At 49.3% G+C, this 18,891-nt stretch overlaps 1 protein-coding gene across 1 annotated transcript in view; it reads left to right on the top strand.

Moving 5' to 3' along the window:
* The window catches only part of TULP4 (tubby like protein 4), a 240,786-nt gene that overhangs the window by 200,334 nt on the left and 21,561 nt on the right, over positions 1-18,891 (top strand). The window contains 2 exon segments of the mRNA XM_021086385.1: positions 10,234-10,458; positions 11,588-11,822. Coding sequence (XP_020942044.1) covers positions 10,234-10,458; positions 11,588-11,822 — 460 coding nt within the window.

The raw sequence follows: 18,891 nt of genomic DNA, 5'->3' as shown, positions 1-18,891 counted from the left end.
GCCGAAACTGGAGCAAAATGGAGTCACCAAGATTTCCTTTGATAGAAAGGACATCATGTTACTTTCTGCAATAATAAACTGAAACTCATGTCCTGTCGTTACCCAGCTCATCAGAGAGACAAGTATGCCAGATCTGCAGAAATTTGTAATTAGATGTGGGCATTAATTATTTAAATGTACCTTTTTTTTAACTGTAGTAAAAAACAAAAAACATAAAATTTACTCTCTTCACCATTTGAAGTGTATTCCATTATTGTGTAACCAATCTCCAGAGTTTTTCATCTTGCAAAACTGAAACTGTATCTATAACTTCTTCTTCTTCTTCTTCTTCTTCTTCTTCTTCTTCTTCTTTTTGTCTTTTGAGGGCCGCACCCGCAGCACATAGAGGTTCCCAGGCTATGGGTCTAATCAGGGCTGTTGCTGCCGGCCTACACCACAGCCACAGCAATACAAGATCCAAGCTGCGTCTGCGACCTACCCCACAGCACTCGGCAATGCCAGATCCTTAACCCACTGAGCGAGGCCAGGGATCAAACCCGAAACCTCATGGTTCCTAGTCGGATTGGTTTCCGCTGAGCCACGACGGGAACTCCTATATATGCTGCTTGTTTCTATGAATTTGGCTATTCCACATAACCTCATATAAGTGGAATCATATAGTGTTTGTCTTTCTGTGTCTGGCTTATTTCATTTAGCATGTCCTCAAGGTTCATCCACATTGTAACCTGTCAGAATTCCTGCCCCTTTTAAGACTGAATAATGTTCCATTGAATGTATGTACTACATCCTGTTTATCCATTCATCCATCAATGACGTTTGGTTTCCTTCCAGCTATTGGCTATTATGAATAATACTGCTATGAACAGGAATATTCAAACATCTCTTTGAGATGCTGCTTTCAAATCTTTTGGATAAGTGTCCAGAAGTGGAATTGCTAGATTGTATTGTATAGTGATTCTGTTTCTTTCTTTTTTTTTGCTTTTTCAGGCCGCACCCATGGCATATGGAAGTTCCCAGGCTAGGGGTCGAATCGGAGCTATAGCTGCCCACCTACACCAGAGCCACAGCAATGCAGAATCTGAGCCACGTCTGTGATCTACACCATAGCTCATGGCAACGCCCGATCTGAGTGAGGCCAGGAATCACACCTGCATCCTCATGGATGCTAGTCGGATTTGTTTCTGCTGCACCACAATGGGAACTCCCTCTATTTCTAACTTTTTGAGAAACTGCCTTACTGTTTTATATTCCCACCAGTAGTGCACAGAGATTCTGGCTTCTCACATCCTTGCCAGCACTTGTTATTTTCTGTTTTTGGTTTTTGGGTTTTTTTTTTTTTTTTTTGATGGTGGCCGCCCCCATGGAGGTGAGGTGCTGTCGTATTGTGGTTTTGATTTTGATTTCCCTGATGATGAATTATATTAAGCATCTTTTTGTACTTGTTGGCTGTTTATTTTCCTTGGAGAAATGTCTGTTCCACACCCTTGCCCAGTTCTTGATTGGCTTACTAGGTTTTTCTGTTGTTGAGCTGTAGGGCTTATGTATCTTTTGACAATGTAATAGCTTCTGTGGGCAAATAAACGTATTTATTTGTTAAAAGCATCCAGCAGACGTATTTTGAGGGGTTACTCTGCAGCTGGCCCTGAGCTGGAGCTGGAAATGCTGGTGGAGGAATGTGATGCATGAGCCATTCAAGTGAAATCAGGTCCCTGCCAGAGCCGTACAGCGTGGCCTTCACGTGGCGCGTCCACGCTGCCATGCTTGGCTGCTTCGAGTTAGTAACTTGGAGAGATTAATGGAGCAGAAAAACAAAAAAATGGAAATAATTTCAAGAACTACAAAGAATGTTATAGAAATGGGCAGCCATGGAATCTGGGTGGGTGAGAACTCTATGACCTAAGACTGGCAAGTATAAAGTCAAATAAGGCGTGTCTGGGAAGAAATGGTAAAAACAGGATGGGAAGCTGTGGTTGATGAGAAACCAGATTCCCATTGTAGAGGTGGAGTGGGGTTTTTTGTTGTTGTTTTGTTTTGGTCTTTTTTAGGGTCACACTTGTGGCATATGAAAATTCCCAGGCTAGGGGTCAAAATGGAGCTGCAACTGCTGGCCTCTGCCACAGCCACAGCAACACCAGATCCTTAACCCATTGAGTGAGGCCAGAGATCGAACCCGAGTCCTCATGGATCCTAGTCATATTTGTTACCACGGAACTCCCCTTTTTTTTTTTTCCTCTTTTTAGGTGAAGTAGTTCTAGTCTCTGAGGCGAACCCAGGGAAGAGCTAAAGCAGAGTGGAGTCAAGGCCATTAGCCTGAGCCCAAGACATGTGGCAAAATAAACAGAGATAAACAGAGTCCCTGTGGATTTGGGATTGAAGGCGTGGTTACCTGGTTTATCTGGTAATTGTGACCCTGCTGCCAGTGCACTGCCTGGCACATAGTCGGTGCTCAGGAAATAGCTGCCCAGTGGATTGATGGATGGACATTGTTGACGTATGCTTTCTTTAGTTTTTCTGTTATCTGTGGGCTGTGTGCTCTCAATCAGATCTCCAGCTAGCTTTCTATTCCTACTCTAACTGGAAGGCAAATAGGAGAGGATGGGACTTCTCAGATCTTTCTGAATTAAGAAGTCTTTTATATTTATTAGAATACTTGTGAATTGAAGCGCTGAAACATACTGCAGGTCCATTCAGCATTGCCCACTCTTCTGTCTGACTCAGGGTGCCCGTCCTGCTGGCTTTCTGTCCCCTCTCCCACACAGGGGTTGTCCTTCCCTGCCATCTCAGCTTGGGAGAATCCACCCTCTGTAGTGTCAACACCTCACATCCTTTTGTAAATATGCCCAAAGACCACAACCCCTCTTCTCTAGGAACCTCCAGGGTGCTTGGTACCTAATACACAAGGTGTTTAATGCATATATTATACTTTTCTGTTTATCTTATTGTTTTAAAGTCAAAGACCACAGTAGCCGTTTTTTTATCTTTACAGTGCTTAGAACGTAGCAGAGGCTGGATGGCCTTAATCATTGCAAAAGTTCTCATCACAGTTCATATGAAATTAACATTGGTCCTGAATTTAAACCATTTGAGGCTTGGGGATAAGAGAGGGGCTTGGCTCGTCTTCCTTTGGAGAAAGATACTTGCACAGGGTCTCAGCATTTTAACAAATTATTGATTCTTTTTTTTCATTTGAGGACCTTGTCTCAACCATTGAAAAAATTGCCTCAATAATATAAAGTTAAATAATGATGCTGTTAAAAATTGAGTACAGTATTGGTTTATTTAGCATTAAATGTAGCAATATTGATTATATGTGTTATATTGACTGCTCTCTGTAATGATTCTAAAATCATGTGTTGTCTGTGCTATGGTATTCAAGTTGTCCAAAGGCAGGGACATTTTTGTAGCAGGAAGGAAGTTAGGCGCTTTATCAGGCTGTTTATAAAATGAACTAAATGCAGTTTAGATTGGATAGTTTATTTCCAAGCTAATGAGACTGTAGGTTATTGCGTATAAAGCCGTCGCCTGGTACAGACTTGCGGCAGCCTCACCTTAAAACAGTTTATCCTGATTCACTCAGAACAACGATGTCTGCGGCTGATGCGGTGAGAAGAGAATACGCTATGATTGATTTTCCTCTCCGTCCTCCCTGTCGTAATTTGAAAGTCTGTAGCTGTTCTTCTGGCTCTTTCGGTGACCATCCGTGTATAATTGCCTCATCTGATCGTCTGACCACGGATTTTGAGAGTTAGTACCACTGACTGATACTCACAGGCTTCAGCGATTCGGGTCTTTGTTTTTGTTTCATTGGATGGTTGGGGTTTTTTGCATCGGTTGGTTGGTTTTAGCTTTAGGAACTTTCTGGCAAGTTGGTGGGCTTGCCTTATGTTCTGAAAGTTCAGGTGTTGACATGAGATATTTGGGTAAAAAACTAAGGAAGAAGAGAGGTGTGGAAATGAGAAGTACGTAAAAGGCTGCACTTATGCTCCTAGACTTCGGTGCTCTTGAGAGGCCTGTGGCAAAACTGCCTCCTACCTGCTCCCACAAAGCTGCCAAAGATGTGCTTTTCCCACTGTTTGCTGTAAGGAGTTGAGAAAGTCCTTTCTGGGGTCATCTGCTTACGCAGTGTAAGAGGATGGTGTGTTCTTTTCAAATGGAGATTCGGGTATCTCAATCCAAATCTATGATTTAGTTTTTACTACTGCACTTGGCTGGTGGTCACATCATTGGAACTGAGTATTCAAAGCTGTCCCTGGCTCCAGCCAACACGGTTTTGTGGTGACCAGTCACCAACTTGATCTACTTAAAAGCGAGCCCTTCTGGAAGCCTTTCCTTCTGTGTACCCACTTGTGCAAGCAGTAAACACCCCCTTCTGCCAGGGGCTGTGAAGCATTTGAAGTGCGTTTCCTCTAAGACAGAGATCCCTATCTTCCTCTCAGGGCAGCTCAGACAGGAGGGGACATGCCTGGGAGGCAGGGGACCCCGCCGATGTCCCCAGGGTCCGACTCCTCTGCGGGCAAGCCCCTCCTCAGCCCAGGCCCCGTCCGCCAGAGCCGGTGCGGGGACGGCTCCTTTTCCCTCCCTTGGGCCAGTGTAGCTGGTTTGACCCTCTTGTTGTCTCTTGGTTTTAATCCTGCTTTGATGTGGAAAGGACACCCTGCCTTTTAGTCCCTGAAGTTTTCCCAGGACGCCACGCAGCGCACTGCTCTGCACAGAAACTGGTGCGGAGAGGAAACGTTCACCTCCCCGTGAAAACACGATCCACTCGGGCTCGCCAGGCCTCCGGCGACACCGTCTCCACTGCTCTCTGTCTGGTCCCGTTTTTACCTCAGAGCGCGTCCACGGCCTGACACCGTCCGGCCTTGTCACGGGGGCTTCTCCCCCGACCCCTCCTCACACATCCCGGTTTCATTCCGTGTCCACACCCAGGCCGCGTCTGGCCCCGTGTGCTGCACCCGCTGCCCTAAACACGGAACAGCTGCTTCCGGAGGCCCGACGGCAGCGCAGTGGCCGAATGGGTGGCGCGGGGCGAGGCCGGGGGTGGGCGCGTCGTCCTCTGGAGCGAGGGCGCCAGGCTGGCCGCGGACGGTCCGTGCTGCAGCGGGCTGAGCAGACGGACCTGCCGCCGAGAGAGGCCCGCCCGACGGTTCTCGACCGCTCCTCCGAGCTCCCGGTGAAGAGCGCGCCTCCCCTGCCGAGTGGCACCTGGCGTTGTCCCATCAGGCTCGCCACAGCCACGCTGGGCTCCCCTCCCCGAAAGGCCGCTCGCGGTCTTGCCCTTTTGCCTCAGATTTACGTGTAAAATACTGTGAACTTCCCGACACAGGTGAAGAGTGGAATGTGACCAGCTTCACAGGTCTAGCCGTTGGTCTGAAAGTAGCCACTTTGTGTGCTCTGAGGCGCGATGAAGCCCACAGACTGGCAGCCGAGTTTCTCCCTGGCAGACGGCAGCTGACCCACAGGAAGTGGGAGCCGCGGTTGCGGGCAGCCCGTGGGCGCCCGGGTTCACCGGGGGAGAGAGCTTTTGGCACCGCGCGCTTCTGCTGCAGTTGATGGGCCGGTGGGGAGCCCCTGGGGGCCAGCGAGTGATGGGTTCCTGTCCCCCCAGGGCCGGCCCCGTGTCCTAGAGGAATTGCTTAGGGGACCAGGCAGCTGAACGGGACGCCGCCCCCCACGTCTGCAGGCATGTGTGGTTACGGCCCCCTTGACTCTTGCTCTTTCTGAAACAATAGAACATTTGTAGCAAGGGCTTTGTGGTCTGGCGCACCAGTAACCAGCACGGGAAAATGAGCAACTGCAGGAAATGAGACCCTTAAAAAGTAAGATGACATAAACAACTGTAAAAGTATAAAAAAGGTACAAGAGGATTTTGTGTGGTGTTTAAATTTATTTCCAGCTTTCTGAAGCTGTACTTGATACGTTTTCTGGGCCTAAGATTTATGGGGAGTGGATTGGACCCGCTTCCTTGTTGCAGTGTGATGACCGCTGTGGAGTTAGCCGTCAGCCCATCACATCCCATCATAACCGTTTCTTCTCGGCGGCGAGAATACTGAAGATCGTCTCTCCTGGCAGCTTCTAAGTATTCGTATAATATTGGTAACTGTGTCACCACGGCTGTGCATTGGATCCCAGGACGTTCTGCGAGCTTTCAGGGCTTGGCCGGATCCCGAGAGGCCCTGGCCTTACTGCCTGGCCTCAGACTCAGTGGTGACTAGCCTAATTCTTTCCCCACGTCAGGGCCACCTCAGAATCTCCAGACAAGAGGATCAGCTCTCCCCAGTTGTAAATTCTTCCTTATTTTTTGTAATACAGCCTTAAAATTTGTTATGGTAAAGGTACCAGTTTTTATTTTGCTATGTATTATCTTACATGAGACAAATGCTATGAAAATAAATTAAATGAGCATGATTTCCCCTTGAAACAAATAAATCATCACTGACTTGGGCAAGTAAGTGAATACTGCCTCCTGGGTTCCTGTATGAATTCCTGGTGGTGGTCCCGTCCTGCTCTCAGAAAAGAGGGCTTCCTGGTCAGCTTGCTCCAGACAGCATTTACTCCCCTGGGACGTCACGTCTCCAGGGCTAAATATTTCAGCTCTTTTTCCCCAGTTCCATTTTTCAGCCCTTTCACTCCTCCTTGCTGAGAATTCTCAGCTTTCCTCCCTTTGCGATGCTGGGTGTGGCGGGCACAGCCGTCCTGCTGACTGACTCTCACCTGCTATAGAGGTGGCTGGTTATCTCCGAGTGGGGCCCACGCGACCTCTGGGCTCTTTTTGCCATCCTGAGTCGTTACGGTCATTGTCTACTTGTTCCTCTTGTCTGAACATACCTCGTTTAGTTTGTTTCTGAGTAGCATCACCTTGACCAGGTGGATTAAGGGGAGGGCTGTAGGGAGAATCTGGCTTCCTTACCGTATTTGTGACTGACGGGCAGCGCTGTGTAGCAGGAGGAGCATGAGTTGTGGAGTTGGGAGTGAGTGAGAATTGTGCTGTCCTGTTGATCAGCTGTGATCGCCTTACTGGCTCTCTTAGCCTCAGTTTCCACATATGTTGGATGGGAGTAACGGTGCTTGGCAGAGTTGAAAGAATTAAATGAGAGCACACTTATTAAGCTACCTTAGTGTGCTGCTGGAATGTAGTAAGTTTCTTGGTTGACGTTTGAGAGGAATGTTTGTTTGTTCATGTATTTGTTCACTGAGCAAACATTGCATGACTGTGATGCTGTCAGGCTCTGGGTGGATAAAGACCAGAAAGATGAACTCACTGCTTTAAATGATTGGTCCAGTGGATTTGAAAAACAGTTGAAATGTAGTAAGTTTTAAAGATGTGATTGTTACTTTGTTATGATGGGTAGTGATCATTATACCTGGAGTTACAGACAGGATTTTTACCCAGTTTGAAAGTCTGTAAAGTGGTTTAAGTTTCCTTTTTACTAAGAAATGAGGTACATTCTATTTACCCTAATGATAACTTTATCGAAGCCCCTCCCCTCAGCGTGGAATCAGCTGTGACGTGGTGATCACTGCTGCGAGAAGCACAACCAGGAGGCGGGGAAAGAGGACCAACATGTACGTGCTTGCGTTGTGACCACTGGGGCGTTGGCAGATGGACTCAAAGTCATGGGAAATTGGGAGAAGTCTGGTTTTCTAGTAGCCAGTTCCCACCAGTCAGATTGTGCTCGTTGGACACTGTTCTTTATTACTTCAGCTATAGGTTGTAAATATTATCTTTGGAGCCCTAGGGGTGGTGGGGCAGTAGTGCCGCTTTAAGACGCAGCGTGATTTTGCTACTAATAGAATTTTGTCCTAAACTGAACTTATGGGGGTTGATGTGATGACAAAGAAATTTGGGGGAAGGATCTTTTAGGGATTGTGTGCCTTGTCTTCGGCAGTGATGATGTCTTGCTCCAAATGAACAGTTTCCTCTCTGGGCTCTGCCCTCCGCGTGGGCTCCTCTTGTAAGGATGCCGGCTGGAAGGTACTCGGGAAGCCCCCAGACTGAGCTCCAGGTTCTCTGGTCCTCCTCCAGGGGACTGCGGCTGTGGTCCCACGCCGAGGCTGCCCAGCTTCGCCCTGATGCAAATGAAAGGTGAATTACTTTCAGCTTTGCGTTTGTTTTTTTCTTTTTATAAAATATAGTTGATGTATAATGTTGTGCTAATTTCTGCTATATAGCAAAGTGTATGTGCATTCTTTTTTTATGTTCCTTTCCGTTAGGGTTTATCCCAGGAGGTTGGATATAGTTCCCTGTGCTCCACAGTAGGACATCATTGTCCTTACATTCAGCCTTGCAGTTTGTTTTCAAGTTGAAACCAGGATTAGCTGACCCTGGAGGCTGTTTTAAGCAAATGCCTTCATGTGTTCTTTTTATCTTGATGTTTGTCGCTAAAGTGTTGTGAAAGTTATGTTCCTCCCTGGCCTTCATGTCAAAGATCTGGCATCCCCACAGCTGATCCCTGAAGCCCCACAAGATGTCATTAGCTTAGAACTCCATCTGCTTGGATCAGAATGAACCAGTTCTCTCGCTGCTGCTCCACCACAGCCCTCCCACCTCTTCCTTCCTTCCTAGGTGAGCTCTCTGAGATGCCACCCCTAAGCTTTGGGTTTTTTTTTTTAACAACCAGTTCTAACTTGCATATTGAATTTGAGTCTGCCTTTTTGGAGCAAATGATGGCCATAGACTCGTAGAGCAGCCGACGTTGGAATGGTGTTCCTCTCTCTACACTTTCCGGATGGCCTCTACTTTCTTTCTCTGCCCTGTTGGCTCAAGGATGCGGAGAGTAACAGTGATTGAATAGCTGTGGGTTATCACCTGTGATGACCACTTGGGTGGAACCACTAAAGTTACAGAAGCACTTTAATATCTTTTAACTTCTTTAATCCTCACAGCTCCTGTTTTACTCATGAGAAAGTAGGAGACTTCCAGGGGTTGTACAATATCCCCAGGTCACAAGCTTGTGGCCTCAAATCCAGTGTTGCTTTGACTCTGAAATGCTTCTTAAAGGACAGAAGGGAAGGGCTGCCTCTCACTGCCTCTCCAGCCTTGGAAACTACCACTGGCTACATGGGGATCCAGATACCTGGAGCTTAAGTAAGGAGTATGGGTTACTGTACCCCAGGCTGACTGTGTCTGCTGGCAGAAGCATTCAGTGGAGTGAAATTAGGTTTTATGGTACCAAATCAAATGAGGTAATACATGTAAAAGAACTTTGAGGAGTTCCCATTGTAGCTCAGTGGGTTAAGAACCCAAGTGGTATCCATGAGGACTCAGGTTCAATCCCTAGCCTCGCTCAGTGGGTTAAGGGTCCGGCATTGCCATAAGCTATGGTGTAGGTCACAGATGTAGCTCGGATCTGGCGTTGCTGTGGCTGTGATGGAGGCTGGCAGCTGCAGCTTCATTTCGATCCCGAACCTGCTAATTTCCATATGCTGCAGGTGCAGCCCTTGGGGGGCGGGGGGAAACTTTGTAGCACTATTCCAGTGCCCTATGTTCTGGCCTGGGGATCTAGCTACTTTTTATAGGATTTAACATTTAACATGGGTTTTTTTTGTTTGTTTGTTTTTTGCTTTTTAGGGCTGTACCTGCAGCATATGAAGGTTCCCAGGCTAGGGGTCGAATCAGAGCTACAGCTGCTGGCCTACACCACAGCTCACAGCAGCACCAGATCTGTGACCCCTGAGTGAGGTGTGGCCAGGGGTTGAACCCGGGTCCTCGTGGATACTAGTTGGATTTGTTTCCACTGCACCACAACAGGAACTCTTGTGCTTTTTAAAACCAACATTGGGAGTTCCCGTCGTGGCGCAGTGGTTAACGAATCTGACTAGGAACCATGAGGTTGCAGCTTCGATCCCTGGCCTTGCTTAGTGGGTTAAGGATCCAGCGTTACTGTGAGCTGTGGCATAGGTTGCAGACGCGGCCGCGTTGCTGTGGCTCTGGCGTAGGCTGGTGGCTACAGCTCCGATTGGATCCCTAGCCTGGGAACCTCCATATGCCACAAGAGTGGCCCAAGAAACGGCAAAAGACAAACAAACATGACCCCCTTGCTGTACAGTGGAAAAATTAAAAAAAAAAAAAAAAAAAAAGATCAGAAAAAAAAAAAAGACAAACAAACAAACAAAAAACCAACATTGTAAAATTCCATTAGAGCATTTTATTTTGCTCAGCACAGCATGCATGGTCCCCGTTGGCTTCCCACAAGACGAATGCTTACCTGCTATCGCCTCTCCCTTTCCTGGCAGCGCCCCATCGTCTCCATCTGCTGGGGACACCGGGACTCTCGGCTGCTGATGGCGTCAGGACCGGCCCTGTATGTGGTACGCGTGGAGCACCGGGTGTCCAGCCTGCAGCTGCTCTGCCAGCAGGCCATTGCCAGCGCCCTGCGAGAGGACAAGGACGTCAGCAAGCTGACCCTGCCCCCCCGCCTTTGCGCCTACCTCTCCACTGCCTTCATCCCCACCATCAAGGTAAAGCTTTTCCTCCTCCTTGCTGCCCCTGCTGGCCACCCCGGAGGGGCTCGCCTGAAGGAGGGCAGAGCTGGGAGACAGGCCAGACCCCCCCACCCCGCCCCGGGCAGGAGCCAAATTCTGCGTGGTCCCCAGTGAGTGTCCAAGGGGGCCCTGCCCCGGGCGATGGATGTGGGCTTTCTCATGGCAAAGGAGTGCGATTGCTGTGCAGCCTGATGATCGCCTGTCCGTTAGTCCGCACTTGCAGACGGACTTGCACGTGTTCCAAGAAGTCAAGGAACTCGCTCCACCGCCAGTTACTGGGGTGGTCAGGATGGAACCCGTTAGGCTTCCCTGCCACTGTAGCAAGGAAGGGCGGCCCCCGTCCAGCACGGCTGTCCCTCATCCCCTGTGCTGCCTGTAACCCAGACACTCGTCTGTTTTCAGTGGCAGCGTGTGGAATGTAGCCGCCAGATGCTGTTCAAGGGTGGGTCTCCCCTTAACCTCGGGCCCTCTGCACCGTAGGTTCTTTTCCATATTCTCATTTTTGTTTTCTGTCTTTGCTTCTAAGGATCAGATTGGTTTATTGGTTGCTTTTTTCCTAAAACATTTAGGATCTGATTTTTTTTTTTCAAGTTGGTTTACAATCTTGATTCTACCAGTCAGTGGTGATTCTCAGTTGTGACTGCACATTAAAATCACCAGAGAAGTTTTTAGAAAATCCGCATGCCTAGCCCCCCTCCCCAGAGACTCCAGTTTCATGGTCCAAGGTGGGAGGATCCTGGCATAGGTATTTTTTAAAAGCTCCCAGGAGGAGTTCCTGTCATGGCTCAGTGGAAATGAATCTGAATAGCTTTGATGAGGACATAGGTTCGATCCCTGGCCTCGCTCAGTGGGTTAAGGATCCCTTGTGGCTGTGACTGTGCCTGTGGTGTAGGCCAGCAGCTGCAGCTCTGATTTGAGCCCTAGCCTGGGAACCTCCATATGCCACGGGTGCTGCCCTAAAAAGGGAAAGCCAAAAAAAGGAGGTGCTGACGTGCACCCAGAGCTGCGGTCACCGTTTGGCACCCCGTAGTTCACCCTCCCCGAGCCGCAGCCAGTGCAGAGTCCTCAGTGACGTCCACGCTCTTCCTCCCCGTCCCACCTGCAGCCCCCGATTCCAGACCCCAACAACATGCGAGACTTTGTCAGCTACCCGTCAGCCGGCAGCGAGCGCCTGCACTGCACCATGAAGCGCACGGAGGACGACCCGGAGGTGGGCGGCCCCTGCTACACCCTCTACCTGGAGCACCTGGGCGGGCTCGTGCCCATCCTCAAGGGGCGGCGCATCAGCAAGCTGCGGCCCGAGTTCGTCATCATGGACCCGCGGACCGATGGCAGAGCAGGTGCGGAGCAGGTGGGCGCCGGCCGAGGCACTGGAGGCCTGGCGGCCGCGGCTACAGAACAGCCCGCCCGCAGACCCGGGCCATTCATGAAGCGTGAGCCGTGTGGGCTGGCGAGCAGCATTCTAGAAGCGGCTCCGTTTCCAGAATCCCACAGAAGTGTGCTTTCTGATGGGCTTTTACAGCGTTTCGTTCAGCTCCGTGTGGGCCATGGGTAGCAGCGGCGTGGGCTGTAGATCGGGGTGCTGCTCCTCTGCCGCTTCTTTCTCAAGTGTTCCCTCAGGACCTGGTGTCCTTGGAGACATTGGGGAGCAGTACTGAGGAACTGGCTCTGCCTCCCAGAGTGAGTGGTAGATTGAGAACTCTTGGACCTGGCGCCGAGTCCCCCGCCTCCCCTAGGATCTGCCCCTGCTCCTGCCCACCTGCCATCCACAGCCCCACCCCCACCCAGAACCACCTCCTGCCTGCAGGGATTCTGGCTTGGTGGACCACCCTCCTTCCAGAAACTTCTGGGCTGGTCTTCTTGGCGCAGGGGGCGTGTCTAGGTACCCTCCGCATGCTTCTCTCCGGGAGCCTCCAGCAGGAAGGGCCCCTGTCTGACCTCTGCCCCTTCTGTCTTGCGGCAGGACCAGAGTCATCTTAGTGTCACAGTGCACTTCCTGGCTGTGGCCTCAGTGGATCCACCTCTCTCTGTTTTTCTTCACTCAGCCTCGGGGGCACCGTTCTGCCATCGCCGTTACTATGTAACATTGAAGGCGGCGAGACTTGGTCTGTGGCTCGTGGGACGAGCTAGTGCCCAGAGCAGAGAGTGCAGCTGGCAGGAGGCAGATAGGAGGGGAGGGAGACGTGGGCAGCCCTTGAGGGACGGGAAGGCAGAGCCCTTGGCTGGAAGGAAAGTGTGTTTCAGGGGCCGGGAGAGAAAAGGCCACTGGCGTGAGCAGCAGCTGGAGGCGGGGAGTCGGGGGCTGGGCCTGGACAGGCGCCCCAGCTCCGAGGTCCCTCATGATCATAAAGCCTGTGCTCGGATGACACCTCGAGGGGACCCAGGGGAAGGGCTTGCTTTTGCTCCCGGGTATGTAAACTCCCCACTGCCCCACAGCACAGAAGTAGCGGGGGTGGAGCCTGGGGTACTGAGGCCATGGCCCGAGACTGTGCCCGCTGCCAGCCCAAGCCAGCTGGCTGGACACCTCCCTGCAGCTCACGTTTATCACTGGTGCCAGAGCAGACTGGCTCAGTCACCAGGCCCCCCAGCTCCCTGACCCTGTTCTGTGGGGAAGGAGGTGCTTTTGTAGCTGGAAGAGTGTAAACGTTGTGAAGTAGAGCAGCTCAGCCAAGGAAGGGCGTTTGGCGCCTGCTGTACGTGGTCCTTGAGTCTCCTGCAGCTGTGGACTCACGCCCGGGTGTCTGCTTTCAAGGAGTTCATGACCCATTTGAACAGCAAGACAACACTTGAAAAGTTTATTTAAGAAGTCAAGATTTAAGTTCATTAAGACAAAAATAGAAGATATGTCTCGGGCAGAATATGACTCATTGCCACCTGAATGGTGAATGTAGCAGGTGCAGAGAGGACAAGGTCCCTGACTTGAAGCCAGGAATTCTCATCGTGAGAAGCAGATTAACTCTTTCAAGCCTCCAGCTCATGGTTTCCCAGATGTGCTCCCTGGGCCTCCTTCTTGCAGGTCACCTGGGATGGGTATTTCACTAGGGTTTGGAGTTCCCATTGTAGTGCAGCAGAAACAAATCTGACTAGGAACCATGGGGTTGCTGGTTCAATCCCTGGCCTCGTTCAGTGGGTTAAGGATCCAGTATTGCCATGAGCTGTAGTGTAGGTCGCAGATGCGGCTTGGATCCTGCATTGCTGTGGCTGTGGTGTAGGCTGGCAGCTGTAGCTCCAATTGGACCCCTAGCCTGGGAACCTCCCTATGTCGTGGGTGTGGCCCTAAAAAGCAAAAATAAATAAATAAATAAATACGGTTTGCTAGGCCTACCCCTTAGATTAATTCAGCAGGTCAGGGCCAGGCCTGGAAACCTGCAATGTAGCTGGTGCCCAGGTAATTGTTATGTTCTGAAGTTTGTGATCCACTGTTATAGATATTCTCCAAACAACTTAAATATGTTCATAAAAATTACCAGTGTGGGAGTTCCCTGGTGGCTCAGTGGGTTAAAGACCTGGCATTGTCATTGCTATGGCTCTGGTTCCTGCTGTGGCACAGGTTCCATCCCTGGCCTGCGAACTCTGCATACCACAGGCACAGCCAAAATAAAATTTAAAAAAGATTTACGAATGAGTGTTTTTATAATAGTGTAAGTCCCAATAACTTTTTTTAGCAAAAACCCACCAGTTTTTGAAAGGAATCCTTAGAGCTTGCTATAGACTGAATTGTTTCCCCTGAAATTTCACCTATTAAAGCCCTACCCCAGTGTTACTGTATTTGGCGGTAGGGCCTTTGGAGGGTGATTAACACTGTCCCGAGGGTGGGGCCTAATCCACAGGATCGCTGGCCGTGGAAGAAAACGAGGAGAGCGGGCTCCCCACACGTACACACACCAGGGAAAGCCCGTGCGAGCACAGGGCAAGGAGCTGTGCGTCTGCAGGCCCGGGACACAAAGACACCCTGCATTTGGGCCTTCTCAGCCCCCAGTGCTGCCCAAGCCAGTCCGCACCCTCTGTCTTTCCTTCTGTGCGTGTGTGTGTTCCTCTGGTACACTCTCACTGGTACAGATTTTACTTCTGAGAAGTGGGGTGCCACTCTAACAGACACCTACAGATGAGGGAGCGGCTTTGGCCCTGGGTCCGGGGGGAGACAGGAGTTCTGAGGTGCACATTAGACACACGGGAGGAAGTGGGGCCATTTCTAGCAGCGCCTTGGGCAGAAATGAGGAGAGTGACCTTGTTATGAAGTGGCAACGAACTTGGCTGACCTGTTCGTTCCCAGTGTTGTGTGGAGGATAAAACTGGCAAGCCAGCCACGCTGGATGCTTGCTCCAGGAGACTCCCACGTGGTTTTGAGGGAGCAGCTCGGTTCCTGCTGCTGCTTTATGGTGAGAGGCGGAAGGAGAGGACGCGTGAAGGAGGGTGGGGAGGCGCAGAGGACCCAGAGCTCGGAGGCGCGCCAAGCTGCAGCAAAGCGGTCGGGCTGCTTGGATTTGACAGGATGCCACTTGCGGGAATGAACACACGCTGTTCTTCGTGAGGGAAGATGACCCCCACAGCGGTTGAGAGGTCATCGAGCCACTGCCACAGCCCAGCAGACCCACGGAGGTGGCACTGGAGGACAGAGTACTGAACCGAAGGGGATTCGTCTCGAGCCTGAAGACCTACCGCATACCCCTTACCGGGCTTTGGGCTTGCTAAGGGCCCGTCACCTTGCCTTCTTCCCTTTTCCTTCTCTCTGGAAGGAATGGGATGGGGATTCCTACCCCACGCCTGTCCCACAGCTGTATTTTAGAAGCACATGCTTGTCTGGTTTCACTGGTTCCCAGCTGGAAAGGAATGTCGCGTTTCACCCATGTGCAGTTTAGGTGATGTCACGTGAGACGCTGGACTTGAGATGAGTGTGCTGATGCTGGCATGAGCTCATCGGACTTTGGGGGCAGTTGGGATGGGATGGGGTCTTTTGCGTGGGGACTGGCCTGAGCCGAGGTGGGGTGCGCTGGATGGGACTCGGAGATGGGCTTTTAGGAGGTGATTGAGGTTCGGCAAGGCTGCGAGGATGGGGTCCCAATCCCGCAGGACTGCTGGCCTCGTAAGAAGAGGAGAAGGCTCACGTGCGCGCTCTGTCTCCCGCCCCCGCCCCCACACGCTGCGGGAGGCCGGAGAGGACACCGCGAGAAGGCGGCCGTCTGCAGGACAGCAGGGCCTCTCATCTGACCCTGACCCTGCCGGCCCCTTGGTCTTGGACCTCCAGCCTCCCAAACAGAGAGAACGGATTTCTGTCTTCGAAGCCCATGTGCGATATTTTTGCCCTAAGCTTCTTACCATGGAGACTTTTGCTGTGAGAGATGAAATAGACAGTTGACAGTTTGGTTTCAGCTGGTTGAAACGCACTAGGATCTCTTCCAGTTAGCCACGTTGCTGATGGCGTTTTGGGGCTGACAGATGACGATGATTGGCCCCGAGGGCTGGCTTCTTATTTTGAAACACACTGCCCTGGAGGAGGCCGAGGGCCTCAGGGGCGCAGAGTTCAACCCCATTTCTCATAGACCTTTGCAGCATCTCAGAATGAACACGTGACAACATGCCAAGAACACAAATGACAGTGTCGGGCTTGCCCAACGTAAAACAAAGCTCAGCCACACAGTGCACCTTGTATTTAGAAACCAACCTCTCCCTCCGTGAAGGAAGACATTTCAGCAAAAGAAAAAGTGCAGTGTCAAGTGAGACAAACCAGCACACAGAACAGTGTGTAACACTCTGAACGACGTACTTAGAAGGCAAGTGTTCAGATACAACCTACGAAATAAATCAAATCAGCTGTTCACTCAGGATTTCTGTAAATCTGTACATATCTTAGATGTTTTGAGATATATTTCACAGTAGTCTTTTTAATTGTTTTTCATTGCTCATGTTTCATTATGTCCTTTCTAATGCCTCTTTTTTTTCCTTTTTTATATTTTTTCATTTTTTTATTACTCAAATGAATTTATCACATCTATAGTTGTATAATGATCATAACAATCTGATTTCACAGGATTTCCATCCCACAGCCCAAGCACATCCCCTCACCCCCCAAACTGTCTCCTCCGGAGACCATAATTTTTCAGTGTCTGAGAGTCAGCATCTGTTCTGCAAAGAAGTTCACTCTGTCCTTTTTTCAGATTCCACATGTCAGTGAAAGCATTTGATGTTGCTGTCTCATTGTATGGCTGACTTCACTTAGCATGATAGTTCCTAGGTCCACCCATGTTGCTAAAAATGCTGGTATTTCGTTCTTTTTAATGGCTGAGTACTATTCCATTGTGTATATGTACCACATCTTCTGGATCCACTCCTCTGTCGATGGACATTGAGGTTGTTTCCACGTCTGGGCTATTGCAAATAGTGCTGCAGTGAACACTGGAGTGCATGTGTCTTTGCGAGTCATGGTTTCCTCTGAATAGATGCCCAGGAGTGGGACTGCTGGATCAAATGGGAGTTCCATGTTTAGTTTTCTGAGGAATCTCCATACTGCTTTCCAGAGTGGTTGCACCAATTCACAGTCCCACCAACAGTGTACGAGGGTTCCTTTTTCTCCACACTCTGTCCAGCACTTACTGTTTGTAGACTTTTGGATGATGGCCCTTCTGGCTGGTGTAAGGTGGTACCTCATCGTGGTTTTGATTTGCATTTCTCTAATAATGAGTGACACTGAACATCTTTTCATGTGTTTCTCGGCCATCTGTATGTCTTCTTTGGAGAACTGTCTGTTTAAATCTTCTGCCCATTTTTGGATGGGGTTGTTTGTTTTTTTTGGTATGGAGCTGCAGAAGTTGTTTATAAAGTTTGGAGGTGAATCCCTTGTCAGTCGATGGATTCACTTGCAAAGAGTTTCTCCCATTCTGTGGGTTGTCTTTTTGTGTTGTTTAGGGTTTCCTTTGCTGGGCAGAAACTCTGAAGTTTGAGTAGGTCCCATTTGTTTATTTTTCTTTTTATTGTCAATACTCTGATAGGTGGATCTGAGAAGATGTTGCTGTCGTTTATGTCAGAGAGTGTTTGGCCTATGTTTTCCTCTAGGAGTTTGATAGTGTCTGGTCTTGTATCTAGGTCTTTAATCCATTTCGGGTTTATTTTTGTGTATGGTGTGAGGGAGTGTTCTCATTTCATTCTTTGCCATGTGGCTGTCCAGTGTTCCCAGCACCACTTATTGAACAAGCTGTCCTTTCTCCATTGTATAGTCTTGCTTCCTTTGTCATAGATCAGTTGGCTGTAGGTGCATGGGTTTAATTCTGGGCTTTCTATCCTGTTCCACTGATCTATATGTCTGTCTTTGTGCCAGTACCATGCAGTTTTGACGACTGTTGCTTTGTAGCATGGTCTGAAGTCCAGGGGCCTGATTCCTCCAGCTCCATTTTTCTTTTTCAGGATGTCTTTGGCTATTCTGGGTCTTTTGTACTTCCAAACAAACTTTAAGATATTTTGTTCAAGTTCTGTGAAAAATGTCCTTGGTAATTTGATAGGGATTGCGTTGAATCTGTAGATTGCCTTGGGTAGTTTAGTCATTTTGATAATATTTAACTCTTCCAATCCACGAGCGTGGTATATCTTTCCATCTATTTGTGTCATCTTTGATTTCTTCCATCAGTGGCTTGTAGTTTTCAGAGTACAGGTCTTTTGTTTCTTTAGGTAGGTGCACTCCTAGGTATTTTATTCTTTTGGATGTGATGGTAAACGGGATTGCTTCCCTAATTTCCTTTTCTGCTTTTTCATTGTTCGTCTATAGAGACGCTATCGATTTCTGTGTATTGATTTTGTATCCTGCAACTTTGCCAAATTCGTGGATAAGCTCTAACAGTTTTCTGGTAGAGTCTTTAGGATTCTCTAGGTGTAGTATCATGTCATCTGCAAATAGCGATAGTTTTACTTCTTCCTTTCCAATTTGGATTCCTTTTATTTCTTTTATGTCTCTGATTGCTGTGGCTAGGACTTCCAGAACTATATTGAAGAGTAGTGGCGAGAGCGGACATCCTTGTCTTGGTCCTGATCTCAGCGGGAATTCTTTCAGCTTTTCACCATTGAGAATGATGTTCGCTGTGGGTTTGTCATATATGGCCTTTATCATGTTGAGGTAGGTTCCCGTTATGCCCACTTTCTGAAGGGTTTTTATCAGAAATGGGTGTTGGATTTTGTCAAAGGCTTTTTCCGCATCTGCTGAGAGGATCACATGGTTCTTATTCTTCGGTTTGTTAATGTGGTGTATCACACTGATGGATTTGCGGATATTGAAGACCCTTGCATCCCTGGGATAAATCCCACTTGATGATGATGCCCAATCCTTTCACTGTATTGTTGGATGCGGTTTGCTAGTATTGTGTTGAGGATTTTTGCATCGATGTTCATCAGTGAAATTGGCCTGTAGTTTTCTTTTTGTGTGGA

This window comes from Sus scrofa, chromosome 1 (assembly GCF_000003025.6).
Source record: "Sus scrofa isolate TJ Tabasco breed Duroc chromosome 1, Sscrofa11.1, whole genome shotgun sequence".
Classification (NCBI taxonomy): Eukaryota; Metazoa; Chordata; class Mammalia; order Artiodactyla; family Suidae; genus Sus; species Sus scrofa.
This window is presented reverse-complemented; position numbering and strand designations above follow the sequence as displayed.